Here is an 18,050-nt window from a genome sequence, read left to right on the forward strand (position 1 = left end):
GTGTGTGTGTGTGTGTGTGTGTGTATGGTTGATTTAAATCAGAATCCAAACAAGAGGCTCACACAATTGCAATGAGATGAATAGTTTCTTCCTTTATTATTTTTTCTTTTTTTGTTTTTGCTCTTTTGAGACAAGGTTTCTCCGTGTAGCCCTGGCTGTCCTGGAACTCTCTCTGTAGACGAGACTGGCCTCAAACTCAGAGATCCACCTGCCTGGCAGTTTCTTCCATTTCTTTTAGGGTGCAGACCCTCTCCTCACCCCTGCTTTGTTGTCCTCCTCCTTCTCACCTTATCTTGTAAAAAAGAGTTCCCATTTTCATGGATGTGATCTGTATGTGTGTGTATGCATGGTTGTGTATGTCCTTGCAGGAACACATGCATATGGGTGTGCATGCATGAGAAGGTCCTTGGTTGATGCTGGGAATTATCCTTATTTGTTCTCCCATCTTATTCATTGAGGTAGGGTGTGAGTGTTACAGCTCTGGAGGGAAAGGTCTCCTGACTTGCTGGGAAGTCAGGCTGTATCTAGAGCTGCAACAGGACAGCTCTGAAGGCTGGAGCTGCAGTAAGACAGCTCAGCTCTGGAGGGAGAGGTATTCTAACTTGTCAAGAAGTCAGGTGATACCTGAATCTGGGGTGCAGTGGGGGATGGTCTCCCCACAGGAGCAATGCTGTAGCAATCCTGCTCCTCTCCTAGAGAGAGCTCTTACAGCTGAGCTTTGCTCCCCCCTCCCTCCCCTAAGGGGGCTTCCCAGCAGAGCTCTGCTTCTTCTCTCCCGCCCAAGTTGTTGCTTCTTCCGGCCTCACTCTGCTAAAGAGGAAACCCCTGCAGAAATGTAGCAATCTCCTCTGGCTCTGGCTGAAAAGTTGTTACTTTTTTCTGCTCTGTCCGCCTAAGGAAATGTCCCAGGCAAGGTTCTTCTGCTCTGCAGTGGGTGAAAGATCTTCACCCAACTCTTTTGAGAAAGAAATTTATTTGAGGAGGAGTCAAGGGTAGTGGCTACCTCTGCCAGGGTGGGAAAGCACAGCCCACAACTGAACAGGCAGAGGGGCTCATTTAGGGCTTCTTAGGGGCCGAGTTTCTCCTGGGAGAGGATTTCCTGCTCCGGGATTGGTTAGTTTTGTTGGTCAGGGTAGAGTTGGCTTTGATTTCAGGGCCAAACTGTGTTTCTTTCACTGGTCCTTTTTAGCCTGTTGGCTCTAATTTCAGGGCCAGGGCATATTTCTTTCACTGGTTCTAATTCTAGGGACAAAGTGTGGTTTTTTTGGCTCTGGTTTCAGGGTCAGAGTGTGTTTCTTTGGTTCTGGGTTCAGGGCTAAAGTGTTTCTTTCTTAGGGCCAGGGTGGGTTTCTTTCACTAGCTCTGGTTTCAGGACCAGGGTGAGTTTCTTTGGCTGGCCCCTTTTCCCTACACAGGGTCTCTCAATCAAAGCCAGAGCTTACAGATATCTCTCCCTAGCTTGAGGATTCCACTTCTGACTTCTGAGGTTGGAATTACAGGCAGGCAGACCACTATGCCCACTCAATTTATGTGAGTTTTTGGTATCAGTTCAAATACCTTGTGCACAAGGACTTCAGTCACTGAAGTCCACTTCCTCAACCACTACTTTGTTTTTTGAGGCAGGGTCTCTCACTGATGTGACTAAATTGACCAGCCAGTGAATTCTGGGGCTCAACCACTCCCCCACCCCCAGAACTGCGGTTACAGATGTATTTGTTTGCTTGACTGACCATTTACATGTTTATGTTTGTGTTTGTGTCAGTGTAAGTGTGTGCCAGCATGTGCACCAGTACATGCACAGAGGCTTGGAAAAGGTGTGTCATTTCCCTCAGAGCTGGAGTTAAAAAGCATTTGCAGGGTATGAAGCTTGCCATGTGAGTGGTCGTATCCAAACCCTAGTCTTCATGATTATGTCATCTCTACAGCCCATTTCTGGCTTTTTGCATGGATTCTGGGGATTGAATTTGGGGATTGCTTTAGCAGCAGCATTTTACCAACTGAGTCATCTCTGTAGCCCTTCCCGTATTCTCCTCTTCCTCCTCTTTCTTTTCTCCTCCTCCTCCTTTTTTAACACAGGATCTCACTATATAGTTCTGGCTGGAGCTCACTCTGTAGACCAGGCTGACCTCAAATTCAGAGATCCGCCTGCCTCTGCCTCCCAAGTGCTGGTATTAAAGGTGTGCACCACCCTCTCGCTCTCTAGTTCTCATTTTCCTTTCTCCTTACTGTCTGAGCCCTGCCACGGCTTCTCCTGAGTGCGGCTCCTCAGCCCCACCTCCTTCAGATTCAGCCTTCAGCTTTAGTGTGGGAAGACAAGGCTGGTCCTCAAGCCCAGGAAACCTTTGTTGTTGAGAAATGGTAAATAGGTGTATAATCAGAACTCACACATATTTATGCCTGTAAGTTGCTTCTCGGCTCGTTTCTACCTAGGATTATGCTGGAAGAAGTAAGAGTGTTCAGCACATCTTTTCTGCTCAAGAGAACTCTCATCTCACATTTGATCCTTTGGCGTCATTTATTCTCCTCACTGACCACTACATTGTGGTAAGTCAATTCAATGAAATGTTACTTGTGTGTGTTTGCTTTGTTTTTACTGGAGTGTGTTTGCTTTTGTTTTTACTAGGTTTGGTAAATTCACAGTTCTAAATAATGTAGTTAGGTGTCAAGAAAACCAAACCTTATAAAACAAAGATTACTGTTTATCTATAAGAATAAAATGTTTTGTGCATATATGGTAGGGGTGCATATACCATGGCATTTGTGTAGAGGTCAAAGGATAACTCCCTGGAGTTGGTTCTCTCCTTCCACTGTATGGATCCATCCTAAGGATTGAATTCAGGTCATCAAGCTTGTTGGCAAGTGACTTTACTGCTAAGCCATCTCACCAACCCAGGCATTTCTTTTCTTTTCCTTAATTTTATGAAGGTTTACTTATTTTTTTAATGTGTATGAGTGTTTTGCCTGAATGTATATATGTGTACCATGTGCGTGCCTTGGAGGTCAGAAGAGGGCATCAGATCCCCTGGAACTGGCTAGGAATCAAACCTGGGTCCTCTGGAAGAACAGCCAGTGCTCTTAACTGCTGAGTCATATCTCCAGCCCCAAGAACTTTTTTTAAAACTATTTTCTTGCATTTGTTTGTGTGTATATGTGCATTTTTATTCTTTATTGATTTTTGAGGCAAAGTCTTACTGTGTTTTTTAGGGTAGCTGTGGACATTTGAAGTCAAGCAATCTTCCTGCCTCAGCCTCCTGAGTACATAGATTATACAAGTGCACACCACTGTGCCTGACTATATTTCATAATATGACATTAGCTGTGTTATAGTAAGATATATATGAACACATTAATATATGCTTTGATTAAATACTTAACTCTATGTTAAGCCTTATTTAGGACATCATTAAATGATTGTATATTTTATTTAACCAATTCTTTATTTTAAATTATTTCTAATTTTTCTCTAGTATACAAATAATTTATTTCAACCAAGCTTTTCTATTATTTCTAATGTAAGTTTCCTATGATAAATTCCTACAACTGAAGGCACACTATTTTTAATACAATGACATAATCTATTACAATAGATTCTTTCCCCATCTTCCTCATTAAACTCTAGGCTCTGTGAGTATAAGGATCTTTGGTATGCCTACCACATGGCAGATCTTCAACAAATGTTTCTTAAATGAGTCAGCTATTAAGGATTTTTTGTTTTTGTTTTTGTCTGGTTGTTTTTTGTTTTGTTTAATTTTTTTTTCCAGACAGGGTTTCTCTGTGTAGCTTTGGAGCCTGTCCTGAAACTTACTCTGTAGCCCAGGCTGGCCTCAAACTCACAGAGGTCCGCCTGCCTCTGCCTCCTGAGTGCTGGGATTAAAGGCGTGCGCCACCACTGCCCGGCTTATTTGGGAGATTCTTAAACTGATAAGAATAGATATTTATCTTAGCCAAAGGATTAACCAGAGTGATCTTTGGGAGATTTTTAGTAGCCACTTAGATGAGTATATGAACCACTGGGAATATTACCAACTGCAGGTACTGATTCTGTGGGTCTGAGATTCTGCATTCCACATAGGCACAAGGTGATTCCAGTGATGGTCTGGAATGGGGCCACACTTAGAGAAACAAATGCCTAGATTACATGTCTTTTCTTAGGAGTTGTTCTAAGTCAATGACTTCTTTTTTGAAATCAGAAAGTGCATTCTCTGCTTATTTAACCTGTGGTATACAATTTATCCCTGTCCCATATCCAACTGTAAATAAAACAGATTACCCTTAAGGTGTAGTGAAACTCTAATACTGGTTCAAGTAAATTTAAAAAAAAGCAATACTAAGAAGTTCATGATATTATCAGTGAATCAGATGTTTGGTTCTTTTTGATCACATTTTTTTTTGTTACAGAGTATTTTGTTGTTGTTGATGTTAAAAACAAAACCTCTGTCCCGTCTTCACATACTTCAAATACCAAATGTTTGGGGCTTTCTAGGCTAAATGATTCTCTAGTTCTCTGTGGATACTGATTGGGGTGTTCTAGACTTTAACTCAATCCTCATACTGACTGCCAAGAAATAGAGTCGGTATGACAGGTTAAGGGCTCAACCCTCCTTGCTCCCTCCGTTCTCAAAACAATCAGGTCCAGAATGACGCCCATGCTCACATGGACTAGCTCTAAATTGGAGGTTCCTAAGACTTCCTTTCTTGGGTTTAATAATTTTCTAGAACGGCTCACAGAACTCAGGAAGACAATTTCCTTATTAAAATACTGATTTATTATTTAAGGATATAACTCATTATCAGCCAGATAGATGAGAGGCAGGGGACAAGCTTGAATGTGAATGCCCATGTCCTCTGAGGCACATGCCACTGTCCTAGCACTCCTGCTCTTCACTAGTCTCTGAACCCCTTCAGCTAGGGTTTTTATGCAGTTTTCACTCTGTGGGCATGCTTGGTTAAATTATTGGCCATTAGTGATGAGTTCAACACCCTCTTCCCTGGAGAACAAAGTGGGATGGTGTGAGCATGCAGTGCCAACCCTCAGCACATAGCCAGTCTATCTAGTAATCAGACCCCATTCTTAATGGTGTTCTAGAGCTTGTTATTAACTACAGGTGACATTCCTTCCGCTCCTCACCCTAGAGTTGTTTCAGGAACCAGGGGCTACAACCGTTTTAACAGGAGTGCTCTACTATTTCCTGTTATCATTTGTAAGATTACAAAGGTCTTAGGAGTCACTGGCAAGAACAGAGGAAGAAGATTAAAATACGTATTTCTTATTATGCCATTTACATTTTTGTTAATGAAGCCAGTTTAAAAGCCTTGCCTGGAGTCGTGCCAGCATATCTGTTCACATTAATGTCTCTTTTTCTGCAGGCTCGGGTCCTGTTTGTGTTGATTGTGCTGACCCAGCTCACCATTCTGATTACATTTAGATATCTAGCATACCCAGAGCTTAAAGGTCAGTAGTCATGATTCCTTTTGTTCTCAGAAGATTGCAAAGTATCCCGTAACACCCTCACCATTAGCAAGTATACAGAGCAGTGTAAACTGTTTTGTGGCACTCTGTGAGGTGCATTCTTCAGATGGCCATTCTTTTTCTGTAATGTTTTTATCTTGAAAAATAATTCTTTTCACATACATCCCCTCCGCCGACACTGTATGGTAATAAAATGTGGTTTACTCAAAAGAGGGGAAATTCACAATATAACTCAAAATGGCCAACTTTTAATATAAGTAGCTGTTTTTTATATATAAATAAATGTAATTTTATGTTTGAAATACCTTTGAATAGAAAAAAATAATTCAAATAGTTAAAAATAAGGCACTAATACAAACTTGGAAGAATTTGGCTGGGCATAGTGCACATGCTTTTAATCCCAGAACTCAGGAGACAGAGGCATGTGAATCTCTGTGAAATCAATCTGGTCTACATAGGGAATTCCAGGCCAGCTGGGGCCACACAGTGACATTCTGTCTCAAAAATCTAGGGGGGTAAAATTTAAGTGGTGCGTGTGTAATCTTTTTTTTTTTTTTGGTTTTTCAAGACAGGGTTTCTCTGTGTAGCTTTGCGCCTTTCCTGGAACTCGCTTTGGAGACCAGGCTGGCCTCGAACTCACAGAAATCCGCCTGGCTCTGCCTCCCGAGTGCTGGGATTAAAGGCGTGCGCCACCACCGCCCGGCACGTGTGTAATCTTGAATTACACACACAGATCAGGCTGTAGAGTAGCTGTGAAGGAGACTCTGCCTGTAAAGTGAGAGGCGTCTTTCCCTGTAAAAGTTCCATGATTATTCTTGCCAAGCTACTGAACTGTCTCTGTAATATAGTGATGAATAATGGGAATTAATTGATCATTATTAATACAATTAGAAGAAGGTGAATTTTCAAATGAGGGCAGTGAACAGGAAAGTCCCACGTCCTAACCAGATTTTTTCCCTCCTCTCCTTAACCATTTCCTCACTGTTGAGAGCCTGTGACTGAAGGGAGTAGTCTGGTGTGACAATTGTCTCATCTCAGACTTCTCAAGGATGATTACCTGTGTCTGTCCCTCTTTCACCGCCCACCCTAGATGATGTGTATGCAAACCCTATCTTGACGCCTTGAACATAGCAGATGCTTTGTAATAAATGATAAAGTCTCTTGCATGTCACCCCCATTAAGGGAGTCATAGAGATGCGACGTGCCATCAGGCTGCGTGGCATGTGCATAAAGTCCCCAGTGGAGACAAGAGGATCTAGAGTTAGAGGCCAGTGTGAGCATGTAGTGAAACCCTGTCTCAAGGACAGGAAGAAGATTTTGCATATTACCTTGACAGCTCCTGAAAATGCTGCTTATTTCTCCCTGGAGACTATCCTGTCAGTAGAGCTGGGCAACAGCTCTGGAGAGTGTGCTTTTAATGACTCTTTGAAGCTTCCCACGAGTGTGTTTAAACAAAAGAGTGATTCGCATTTCCCCTCTCGCTTTTCCGCGTGAAACACCCATTTATAAACATGTTCGTAGAACAGCCCTACCATTGGTTATTGGTTTACAGAGCTGACACATGAAGCTGCAGCTAGCTAACCTTCCTCCCCAGTTTTCAACTATTCCCCTCACTTACTGCAGTCTTACTGGGTCCTGTCACCGGCTTCTGCTAGGTTGGGGGTAGTAAGTGGGTGGAGAGCAGCAGTCCTTTTGTCCCCCTTGCATTCTTGCTGGCTTAATCTGTCCCAAGCAGGTTGCGATGTGGCTCATGCCTGTAATCCTGCCACTTAAGAGGCTAAGGCAGGAAGATCGCCATGAGCACAAGGATAGCCTGGGTTATATAGTGAGTTTCAGACCAGCCTGAGATACAGAGTAAGGATCTCAAAAAAAAATATATATATATATATTTAAATATATATAATGTATATGAGGACATTAAATATATAAGGACATTATATTATATATATATATGTGGACATTATATATATAAGGACATTAAAAAGTATAGATTCCTAGGCCAATTTGAGCTAACTGGATTGGAATATATGGATATCTATTCTTAAGTGTTTAGGTGATTCTGAAAAGCAACCAGGCTTAGAGAGTACACAAGAGCTCGCCTTTGTGCTGGTATCGATAGAGCTTTTCTAAGTCTTTGAGGGTTAAGGTTGCATTACTAATCTTAAGATAATATTAAAATTGCATGTCAGCATGTTCTTCCTGACTGATTGCCTTAATAGCTACATCACATAACTTCACCTTCTCAGTTCTCTGGCTTAAAAGGAATATGTCCCTTTTAAGATACAAAGAATCTATGAGTATAGCAGAATACCATTAGGAATCATTTCATTAACTTTTTTTTCTACCAGTTGTGTTTGATTCTATCCTAGATCTCAGGGATGGATATCCAACCTCTGGTTCCTGACCCTCCAGGGAGGGGAGGTGGTAGTGGGGGTACTGGAGGAGTAGAGGGATGGGAAACTGTGGTCAAGATGTAATATATGAATAATATATGATATATGAATAAAAAAGATACAAAGAATCTAATTTCAAAGTATTTGAACAGAGTTATGACCACATTTTAAAGTAAAGCTACATATTAGTTTGTCAAGGCTGAAATAACAGCATATCATAGTTGGCCCAAACCATAACAAAATCATTTTCTCAAAATTCTATAGCTAAAAGTCCGAGATCAAGCTTCCCCCCCCCCCCGCCACACACACACACACACACACACACACACACACACACACACCATGCCTTACAGATGGCTACCTTCTTTCCTCTGTGTCCTTCCATGATTCTGTGTTGTCTATCCATTGATAGGTAGAGCTGTATGGTCAGGGCTGCTGTGAAGTAAGAGTGTACCATATATGGGGAAGGGCTACTTGGACAGATACTCATGTAAGATAAAAATGGGAAATATTTATATATTTGATAGAGCTTTTAGAAGTTTGTGCACTTGAATACTGAATCCTATGAAAAGGAGTTATGACTTGATTGATCATCCTTTGAACAGGGCACAATCTTTCAAGTCTATCTGAGGATAAAATAATGTAGTGTAGACCTCCGTCGAGTGTGTCTGTCATTTAAATTCATAATTTACATGAGAATTAAATATATTATAGTATATGTAATTATGTATTCCCGTCTACGTTTCCGTCTATAAAATGTCTTGTTCTACTGTCTGTGATTCTGTGTATCCTGGCTCCCCAGGATTCTGGGTTTTAGAATAGTGTCTGTGCTACCATGTAACAAAAGATTGGCTGCGGATGGAGGCAGTGCCAAGGAAATCTGGTAGAAAATATTTCGAGAAGTTAACTTAGCATGTATTTACCAGGTTTTTAAATTTTTCTTCTGTTTAGGACCTCTGGGATTTGCAAATATGACCACATTTTCCCTTCATATCTTGAGCAAAATAAACATCTTCTACTATCCTGTGTTGTTGCTGACCTTGTACACAGTGCTTGGTAAGTAAAGGATAAACTCTGAGGTTGTAGAGAAGTCTGCTAAAGAATATATTGAGAATTTGACAACAAAATAATTTATACTCCAGGTATAACAAATGGCATATGAGTCCTTCATAAATCCTGTCCTGATTTTAGAAAATAAAGTTATTTCTTAATATGTTTAAATTCATGTAGTCAACATCAAGTTAAAGAAAGGATGTTAAAAACACTAAAGAATCAGGATTTATATAAAAACATAGAAAGCAAAAGTCTGTGTAAATGCTACTCTTTACAGAGGCCTTGTCTGGCCATCTTAAAAGTTTTCTAATGTTTATTAGGATTTATATTAGCTTCTCTTTACTGTCTGCTTCCTTATCAGAATATCCATGGGCATCTGTGAGTCCTGTTTACTTACATGCCTGGTACCAAGCCTGATGAGTATGTCCTTCTGGGAATATTAGCAATGTGTGGTTGTTTTCTGTTTGAGATGGGGGTCTCACTGTATGGCCTTGAGTGACCTGGATCTCACTATTTGGACCAGGCTGGCTTTGAACTCAGAGATCTGCCTGACTCTGCCTGTCTCCTCAGTGCTGGGATTAAAGGCGTGTATTACCATACCCAGAGAGAAGAGATTTTGAGGACAGTGAGGAAGGGTATGAGTCAGGCTGATCTCGGCGAGTTCGAGGCCAGCCTGGTCTTTATAGTAAATTCGAGACCAGCCAGATTAACACAGTGAGAGTGTGTCTCAACAAAAAGTCACAATAAAATTCATCTAAACAATAGAGATACTGAAATGAGGGAAGGGTTCAGTCATGATCCAGGTGTCTGTTCTAGTGGTTATTAAGTCTAATGCTTTATTTAGCCGCTTATAGAAGCAGAAAGTCAAATATGGTAGCAAACATCTGTAATGTCAGCATCTGGGAGGCAGAGGCAGGTGGCTGTCTGTGAGTTTGAGGCCAGCCTGGCGATATATTGCCTATGACTTTTAAAGACAGAAAATTATAGTATTTGTATTTTGAGAAGAGATATTTACCTATTCCTTCCCACTCTTGACAGAAACTCATATAAGAAGGAACAGTGACTAATAATAGAGCTGAGAGACTTGTCAGAATGACATTCTGGATGAAAGACTAAAGAGCAAGCTAACAGGAGTGTTAATTCTGACCATGTACAGCTGATGGACAACAATGATTGCCTGATAAGAAAAGTCCATTAATAGTAATAAGAAAGAGGAGTATATGAATGTAGTTTTCAAATTTTCCATTAAAAATAGTTGAAAAAAGAAAAAAGAAAATAAATAAATAAATAAAAATAGTTGAAGATGGACTGGAGAGAAGGCTCAGCAGTTAAGAGTATGTACTGCCCTTGCTGAGGACCTGAGCCTGGATCCCAGCACCTGTGTTGGGCAGTTCACAAGTACTCATTACTCCAGCTCCATAAAGACCCTGTACTTCTGGACTCCACAGGCACTCATGCACATACCCACACACTAGCATATACACGTACACATAATCTTTAAAACCAGTAACAAAAGTCTTTAAAACATGCTTAACACCTTTTTTTGCTTAATGAGTAAATCTCAGTTATTTAAGAATTATCTTCAGTAATATCTCTTTGCTTCTTGAAAATGTTTATGTGAGGCTGGAAAGCTGGCTCAGCAGTTAAAACTGGATACACTCCCAGAGGACCAGGGTTTAACACAGCACTCACATGGTGCATGGCTCACAACTAGCTGTAATTCAATTCCAGGGGATCTGTTGCCATCTTCTGGCCTCTGAAGGCATAGCATGCATGTGGTGTGAAGAATACATGCAGACAAAATACTAATATACATAAAAGTAAATAAAATCTCAAAGAAATTTAAAAAGAAGAAAATATTAACGCATTATACTAAAGTTATTACAACAGAATATTAAAAATCTTAATGAGCATCATAGTGTTTTCAGAATTTACAAGCCACATACTTATTTCAAGTATATCATAGACTGAAGTGATTTCATAATCCAGAAAAATATGGAGAAAATAGCTGGTTTTTATTTTCTGGCTTTAAATTTCATTTTTATTTCTTTATGTCTTAGTTGGGGTTTCTGTTACTGTGAAGAGACACCATGACCACAGCACCTCTTATAAAGGAAAACATTTAATGGGGTGGCTTACATTTCAGAGGTTTAGTCCATTAGCATCACAGTGGGACATGGCAGCGTGCAAGCAGACATGGTGCTGGAGCTGAGAGTTCTACATCTCAATCAACAGGGAACAGGAAGTGGTCTGTCTCACTGGGTGTGGCTTGAGGATATATGAGACCTCAAAGCCCACCCCTACAGTGACACACTTCTTCCAACAAGGCCATACCTACTCTAACAAGGCCACACCTCTTAGTAGTGCCATTCCCTTGGGGGCCATTTTCTTTTCTATATGTGTTTGTACGGTGGGCGCATGTGCCACACTGTGTGTTTGGCAGTCAGATTCTCTCCTTCCACTATATGGATTGCAGGAACTGAACTCAGGTGGTCAGGCTTAGTGACAGGTGCCCTAACCCACTGAGCGACCACACCGGCCAAGACTCATAGGGTTTTTGTTTGTTTCTTTTGTTTTGTTTTTTGAGACAGGATTTCTCTGTGTGTAGCTCTGGCTGCCCTGGAACTCACTCTGTAGACCAGGCTGTCCTCAAACTCACAGAAGTCTGCCTCCTGAGTGCTGGGGCTAAAGGCATACCCCACCATACCTGGCAGGATTCATAGTTTTTAAATCTTCTGCTTTTCTGTCCATTACTCTCTCAGGACCGTGGTTTGTTGGAGAAATAATTGATGGCAAATTGGGTTGCTGCTTTTCGTTTGGGATATTTGTTGATGGACATTTCCTGCAAGGTGGTCTAACATTTGTAAGTGGAATTATGCAGGTAAGAAGTCACCAGAACACGCTGGCCTTGTTGAACTAATTGTGTGGCAGGGATCTCCAACCACTACCGTGCATCACCATCCTCCCTGCACTACCTGCAGGGCGGTGTCTAACTGCCGAGGTTTGTTCACTTCCCATCTGCTCCCTCTACTCTTTCGTAACATCAACATCTGCTTTCAGCCAAAAGGCCAAGAAGTAACTATAGGCATCTAAAATACATTCTGGCCATCCAAGGTTCTTGTTATTTGTTTCATTGTGCTTTCTTTTGGGGTGGCGGTGGGGGTGAGACAAGGTCTTTCTGTAGTCCTGGCTGTCCTGGACTCACAGAGATCCACCTGCCTCTGCCTCCTGAGTGCTGGGATTAGAAGGCGTGCGCCACTATGCCCAGTTTTCATCACACTTTCTTATTGATAAAAATGAAATAAGAGATTTATGGCAGAATAAATTTTACATTTCCAAGTTTTAAAAACTGACTATGGTAAGGAAAAATGTTTCAGAAGGATGAAAAGAAAAACTCGATACATAAGGAAAATGAATGTCACTTAAGGAAAACTTCACTGTACAGAAAGCAGCGCTGGGCTTCCAAGTGTCTTAGCAGAGAACACGTTGGAAAGACAGCACTCTGTCTCCATGTAGCACACTATGGAACATCCTTTCCAGTGTCCTTATTTGGAAAACACCGATAGAGCAGTTTCTATTTAATTCCTTTAAACACACAACTTTCGTTTCCATCCCTATCCTCTGGCCCTATTTCCAATTTCTACCTGGTCCAGTGATCAGCAAGTACTGCCTGAAAGAGCCTGATACTTCTCCCAGTCCTGAACTTGGCATTTGTTTCTTCTTCTCAGAATGCACTGCCCTCAGCTGACTCATTGCTGCCCTTCATGCTCCAGGGAGGTCTCCTAGTTCGTGATGCAATGATTTCCTTCATTGAACTTACCGCAATTATAATTATCTCCCTTGTAAATATACATCTGTCTATAATATATATGTGTGCATACATAGATATTTATCTTTAATGGGTCCTTTTAAAATTTAATTAATTAACTAATTAATTAATTATGTATACAGTGAGTGTTCAGCCTGCATGCCAGAAGAGGGCACCAGATCTCATTGTAGATCGTTATGAGCCACCATGTGGTTGCTGGGAACTGAACTCAGGTCCTCTGGAAGAACAGCCAGTGCTCTTAACCTCTGAGCCATCTCTCCAGCCCCCTTTTAAAAATTTTAATTTTATATACATGAGTATTTTGCCTGTGTGTGTGTCTGTGCATCATGTGACTGCAGTGCCCTGGGAGGCCAGAAGAGGGATTCAGATCCCCTGTTTTGAAGTTTACAGACTATTGTTAGTGTTGGGACTCAAACTTCAAGTGCTCTTAGTCATGTCTCTGTCTCTCTGTCTCTCTCTGTCTCTCTCTCTGTCTATCTCTGTCTCTCTCCTTATTTAATGTGCTCTGTCTGCATGTATGCCTTTACACCAGAAGAGGGCATCAGATCCCACTATAGATGGTTGTGAGCTAGGAATGTGGTTGCTGGGAATTGAATTCAGGACCTCTGGAAGAACAGCCAGTGCTCTTAACCACTGAGCCATCTCTTCAGCCCCTAGTCACTCTTTAGTGTTGCTAGAGTTTTCCTGCCTGGCCCACGGTCAGGGCAAATCTCTCTCAGGCTGGAGAATTTCTCTCCAGCTCCCGCCACCAAGTCCTGCCAGTCCCAGAGCCCACTTGTAAAACAAACATATAGACTCTTACATTATTTAAACTGTTTGGCCATTAGCTCAGGCCTGTCATTGTCTAGCTCTTACTCTTATATTTAGCCCATTTCTATTAATCTTTACTTTGCCACATGGCTCATGGCTTACTGGTACCTTACATCTTCCTTGTCCTGATGGCGGCTGGCAGTGTCTCCCTCTCCGCCTTCCACTTCTCAGAATTCTTTTCCTTGTCCCGCCTATACTTCCTGCCTAGCCAATGGCCAATCAGTGATTTATTTACTGACCAATCAGCAACACACTTGACATACAGACCATCCCACAGCACTTCCCCTTTTCTTTTCTTAAAAAGGAAGGTTTTAACTTTAACATAGTAAAATTACATATAACAAAACAATTATTAAGCAAGAATTACAGATACAATATTAAAGAAGAGATCCTATCTATCTTATATTTGTGAGTTTAAGGTTTTATATCTAACTTATCTTTTATTATAACTAAGGAAAATTGTAAGTATCTAGTCTTTAACCACATCAAAGACCTCAGAAGGATATACTACTACCTGAGAAATGGAGAAGGATATAAGCAACTTTTAGGAGTCTTGTAGGGTAGACAGAGACAGCTGGCAGCCTGGACAGTCATTCAAAGTTCTCTTGTAAAGTTGGAGCATCTGTCTTCAGCCCACAGGCCTAGAGTCTCTTATTCACTTTTTTCTGTGTCCTGTAGAATGTCTGGCAGTTTTCTCTGCAAAGCAGGAACCTGAAGGACCATTTTGTCAAGCAAAGTTCAGTGGTTACCTTTGTATGGGTCCTGCATGTCCAGTTGATCAGACAGTCCAGGCAAGAACAGTTTCTTGCCCAAATGGCTATTTTTGTCAAGGTGAAGATAAACTCCATATGGAGTGTCTTCGATGCCCATCCTCCTCTCTGAAGTAAATCGGTGCTGTCAGGAGCAGACATGTCTCACTGTCCAGAAAGTCTAAATTTTTAAAACATTTTAAATGCCATATTCTGTAGGTCTTTGAAGTGTTTGAAGACTACCTATCTATCTGAAATATAACTATGTATACCTAGAAGACTTAACTAACATGGCTACAAATATTATCATAGATGACTAACTATTAATCTATTTTTTAATTATCCATTACAATTTTAAATGAGTTACATAAACATAATACCTCAAACAAGAATAGAAATATATATACCGTATAACAAAATTAAGTTTAAATTTGTATCAATAAACTAAAATCTATAGCGATGTAAAACATTTTAAACAAGTTGTTATTCTTTAAAAGTAGGTTCATTAATCTACCCTTTCATCCTATCATATCTAAACTATCCCCTTTTTTTGTTTTAGAAAGAGATTGTATTTATAATCAACCTGATTTAAATAAAAATATTGTTTTTCTCTGTCCCACACCAGAGGGCTCTTCTGATTTGGGACACAAGAATCTCTTAACCATTTTTTTTTTTTTTTGAGCAATATGTCTGGGTTTAGAGGGGGAGTGAGCCAATTCCATCTCTAAAGCCAGCTTGGTATATTTGGGAATTTGGGCGTAGCTTCTCTTACTACTTCCTGCTGGAGGGGGGCGCTGTATCTTATGGGGACACGAAGAAAATTTTAGGATCATGGAGTAGTCCATGAGGCTGTATCGTCTGAGCCAGTTGCCTTGGAACCATTCTGGATGTTGAGTCATCTGGGCCATGGTGTCATTGGAGACCTTTCAGGGGGTCTTGGCTGGTCAAACCTGATGTATCTTAATCTGGAACAAATCCATAGTCTCTGGCTTTCTGTGGAAACAAGAGCAGAGACTCTTTTCCAAAGCAACATATCCTTATATCCAAATTTTGAAGTCAAGGTACCTTTAAAATATACATTTTGGCATAACTCAACAGCTTTTACAATCAAATGTTTTTCTGCAGTTATGAATATCAAAGAGAACATAATCCAGATTCTCTGTGTGGTAGTCATCTTTACGTGGCTTATTTTTTTATATTAGCTTGAGCCTATTGCTTTAAACTGCAGCCTTCTAAGCCTGAAACGGCGCAGTGGCTGCTGGCTCTGCCCACTTCAGCTTCCCAACATGGCGGCGGTCCGCTTTCCGCCAGCTCTGGGAGCCGTAATTCTCAGAAATAGTGGGTCTACACTTTTACCAAAGTAGCGTGTAGCCCAGAAACTTCTTTTTTTGTTTTGTACTAGCAAAGGCTAAATTCACCACATAGCTTAATGTGTTACTTGCAGAGGCCTCATTCCTACCATACTGCAGGTCGAGAGTGCACTCTAGGAACCCGCCAGTAGCTCAAACCGGCAGCTGCCGCTTATTTGAGAGAGACAATTAGGAAGCTGTTTTTAGGTCCGTTTTAGAATCTTTTTTCTAAGTTTTTAGGTGGAAACTCGTGCCACCACGTTGGACGCCATTTGTTGCTAGAGTTTTCCTGCCTGGCCCACGGTCAGGGCAAATCTCTCTCAGGCTGGAGAATTTCTCTCCAGCTCCCGCCACCAAGTCCTGCCAGTCCCAGAGCCCACTTGTAAAACAAACATATAGACTCTTACATTATTTAAACTGTTTGGCCATTAGCTCAGGCCTGTCATTGTCTAGCTCTTACTCTTATATTTAGCCCATTTCTATTAATCTTTACTTTGCCACATGGCTCATGGCTTACTGGTACCTTACATCTTCCTTGTCCTGATGGCGGCTGGCAGTGTCTCCCTCTCCGCCTTCCACTTCTCAGAATTCTTTTCCTTGTCCCGCCTATACTTCCTGCCTAGCCAATGGCCAATCAGTGATTTATTTACTGACCAATCAGCAACACACTTGACATACAGACCATCCCACAGCACTTTAGCCTGCCATCCATTCCTTTCTTTTATTTTTGGTTTAACTTGTTTACCAATGTTTCTCTAATTTAGAGCTTAGCACAGGCCTGCTGTAATGTGTACTGTATGAATATTTGTTGAGTCAGCCACACAGCAACTACACCTAACTGAGATCTAATTTATATTTCAGTATTCAGAATGCAACCTCAACACTGATACCTAAGTCCTCCTTTCACTCTGCCAACATAGAGTGCATACTCTGTTGTGTGCCTGTGCAGACTACTCAGTTCATTTCCAATGTAAACACTGTTGTGTATCTACTCTTGGTATATATCTGTCACAGTATATCAGTATTACAATAGGGACTTTAACATAAATGATACCTACCTTTAAGATAAACGAGAAGACAGGCAAATACACACACACAGTTAACTCTAGGCCTACTGTTCTCTTATAAACAGGTATGATCAATGCATTAAAAATCATAGAAGAGCTAGGACATAGCTCAGGAGTAGATTGCTTGCCTAGTGTATGCATATCCCTGAGTTCTATCCCCATCTCCCCATCCTCAAAGAAAAAGCAGTCAGAGACTTAAACCTAAGACATATTAGTAAAAGCTACTACTACTGGGACCAGACCCCTGTAAGGCTTGATGGTGTTAATGGTTCTCTCTTTCTTCTAGCTGGTGTTTTTTAACATCCCCTTGATGGCTTATATATGTTGGAGCTTGCTGCAACGGTGCTGTGGTCACAACTTCAGGTCTCATCTCCACCAAGGAAAACACTTGAGGGTTATACCTGTTTACCTACTTATTCTTCTACTGTACATATGGCAAGTTTATTCTTGCTACTTTCTTCATGTGACTTATGGCACGCTAGCCTTTTTATTCTCCCCATTGCGGACCTGGTTGACATTGCTGACACCTGTACTCATTCGTTGTGTGTGGACATCGAACTCCACTGAACTTGGAACATTCATGGTGCAGTTAAAAAGTCATCTGAGCACCTGAAGACCGTGGCTTACAGCTGGCAGCCTGGCAGAAGTCCAGCCTTCACATTTGTAGCCCAGATCTCTGCCCCAGTGGCAGATGGAAAAGCCAGTATCAGCGGGTGAGCTTCAGGAAGCTGTCACTCCTTGAACATTTGGATGTTGGAAGTGTTAACTACTGACTTCTGCAGTGTGGACTGCAGAGATATCTAACAATTGATTCTTTCTTCCTCAGGAGGCAAAGAGCCCTGATCAAGGAGATTCCCAGGGTGGGGATCTCTGTTACTTGAGTACCTCAGCACTACTGTGTTTGTTAGGGTCATCCTGTGAAAAGTCCACACCTGGAATTCAGCAGCTGTCCAGGGTGCCATTTTATGCCTAGGGAACCTGTGGAGACTTGGGCTGGACCTTGACTTCTCTTGAAACTTTACTTCCCAGCCTGTTTCCCCACAGATTATGGGCTTTCTGCTTCCTTAGTAGGGGCCATTTTCAACTAATCAAATAAATGAATGAATGATAAATATCACAAATGTCGGGCTGGAAAAATAGCTCAGTGGTTGAGAGCGTGTACTTCACCTCTAGAGAACCTGAGTTCAACTCCCAGCAACTATGTCAGGTGGCTCACGACTGCCTGTAACTCTAGCTCCAGACCAGAGCCTCTGTGGACACCTGCATTCATGTGTGCACAGATGTACACATAACTTAAAAATAATAAAAGATAAATATTAAAAGAAAGAAA

At 41.3% G+C, this 18,050-nt stretch overlaps 1 protein-coding gene across 2 annotated transcripts in view; it reads left to right on the forward strand.

The window, feature by feature from the left end:
* Tmem62 (transmembrane protein 62) overlaps positions 1 to 17,974 on the forward strand; it is a 32,724-nt gene extending 14,750 nt beyond the window's left edge. Inside the window, exons 10-14 of one of the 2 annotated variants that reach the window (XM_059259538.1) lie at positions 2,431 to 2,544; positions 5,368 to 5,452; positions 8,815 to 8,919; positions 11,679 to 11,797; positions 17,007 to 17,974. In XM_059259538.1, the coding sequence (XP_059115521.1) occupies positions 2,431 to 2,544; positions 5,368 to 5,452; positions 8,815 to 8,919; positions 11,679 to 11,797; positions 17,007 to 17,333 (750 nt within the window). In that variant the 3' untranslated portion in view covers positions 17,334 to 17,974. The remainder of the gene's footprint in view (positions 1 to 2,430; positions 2,545 to 5,367; positions 5,453 to 8,814; positions 8,920 to 11,678; positions 11,798 to 17,006) is intronic. The other variant, XM_059259539.1, reaches the window with a different exon arrangement.
* The last annotated feature ends 76 nt before the right edge of the window (positions 17,975 to 18,050 follow it).

Source organism: Peromyscus eremicus, chromosome 4 (genome assembly GCF_949786415.1).
Source record: "Peromyscus eremicus chromosome 4, PerEre_H2_v1, whole genome shotgun sequence".
NCBI lineage: Eukaryota > Metazoa > Chordata > Mammalia > Rodentia > Cricetidae > Peromyscus > Peromyscus eremicus.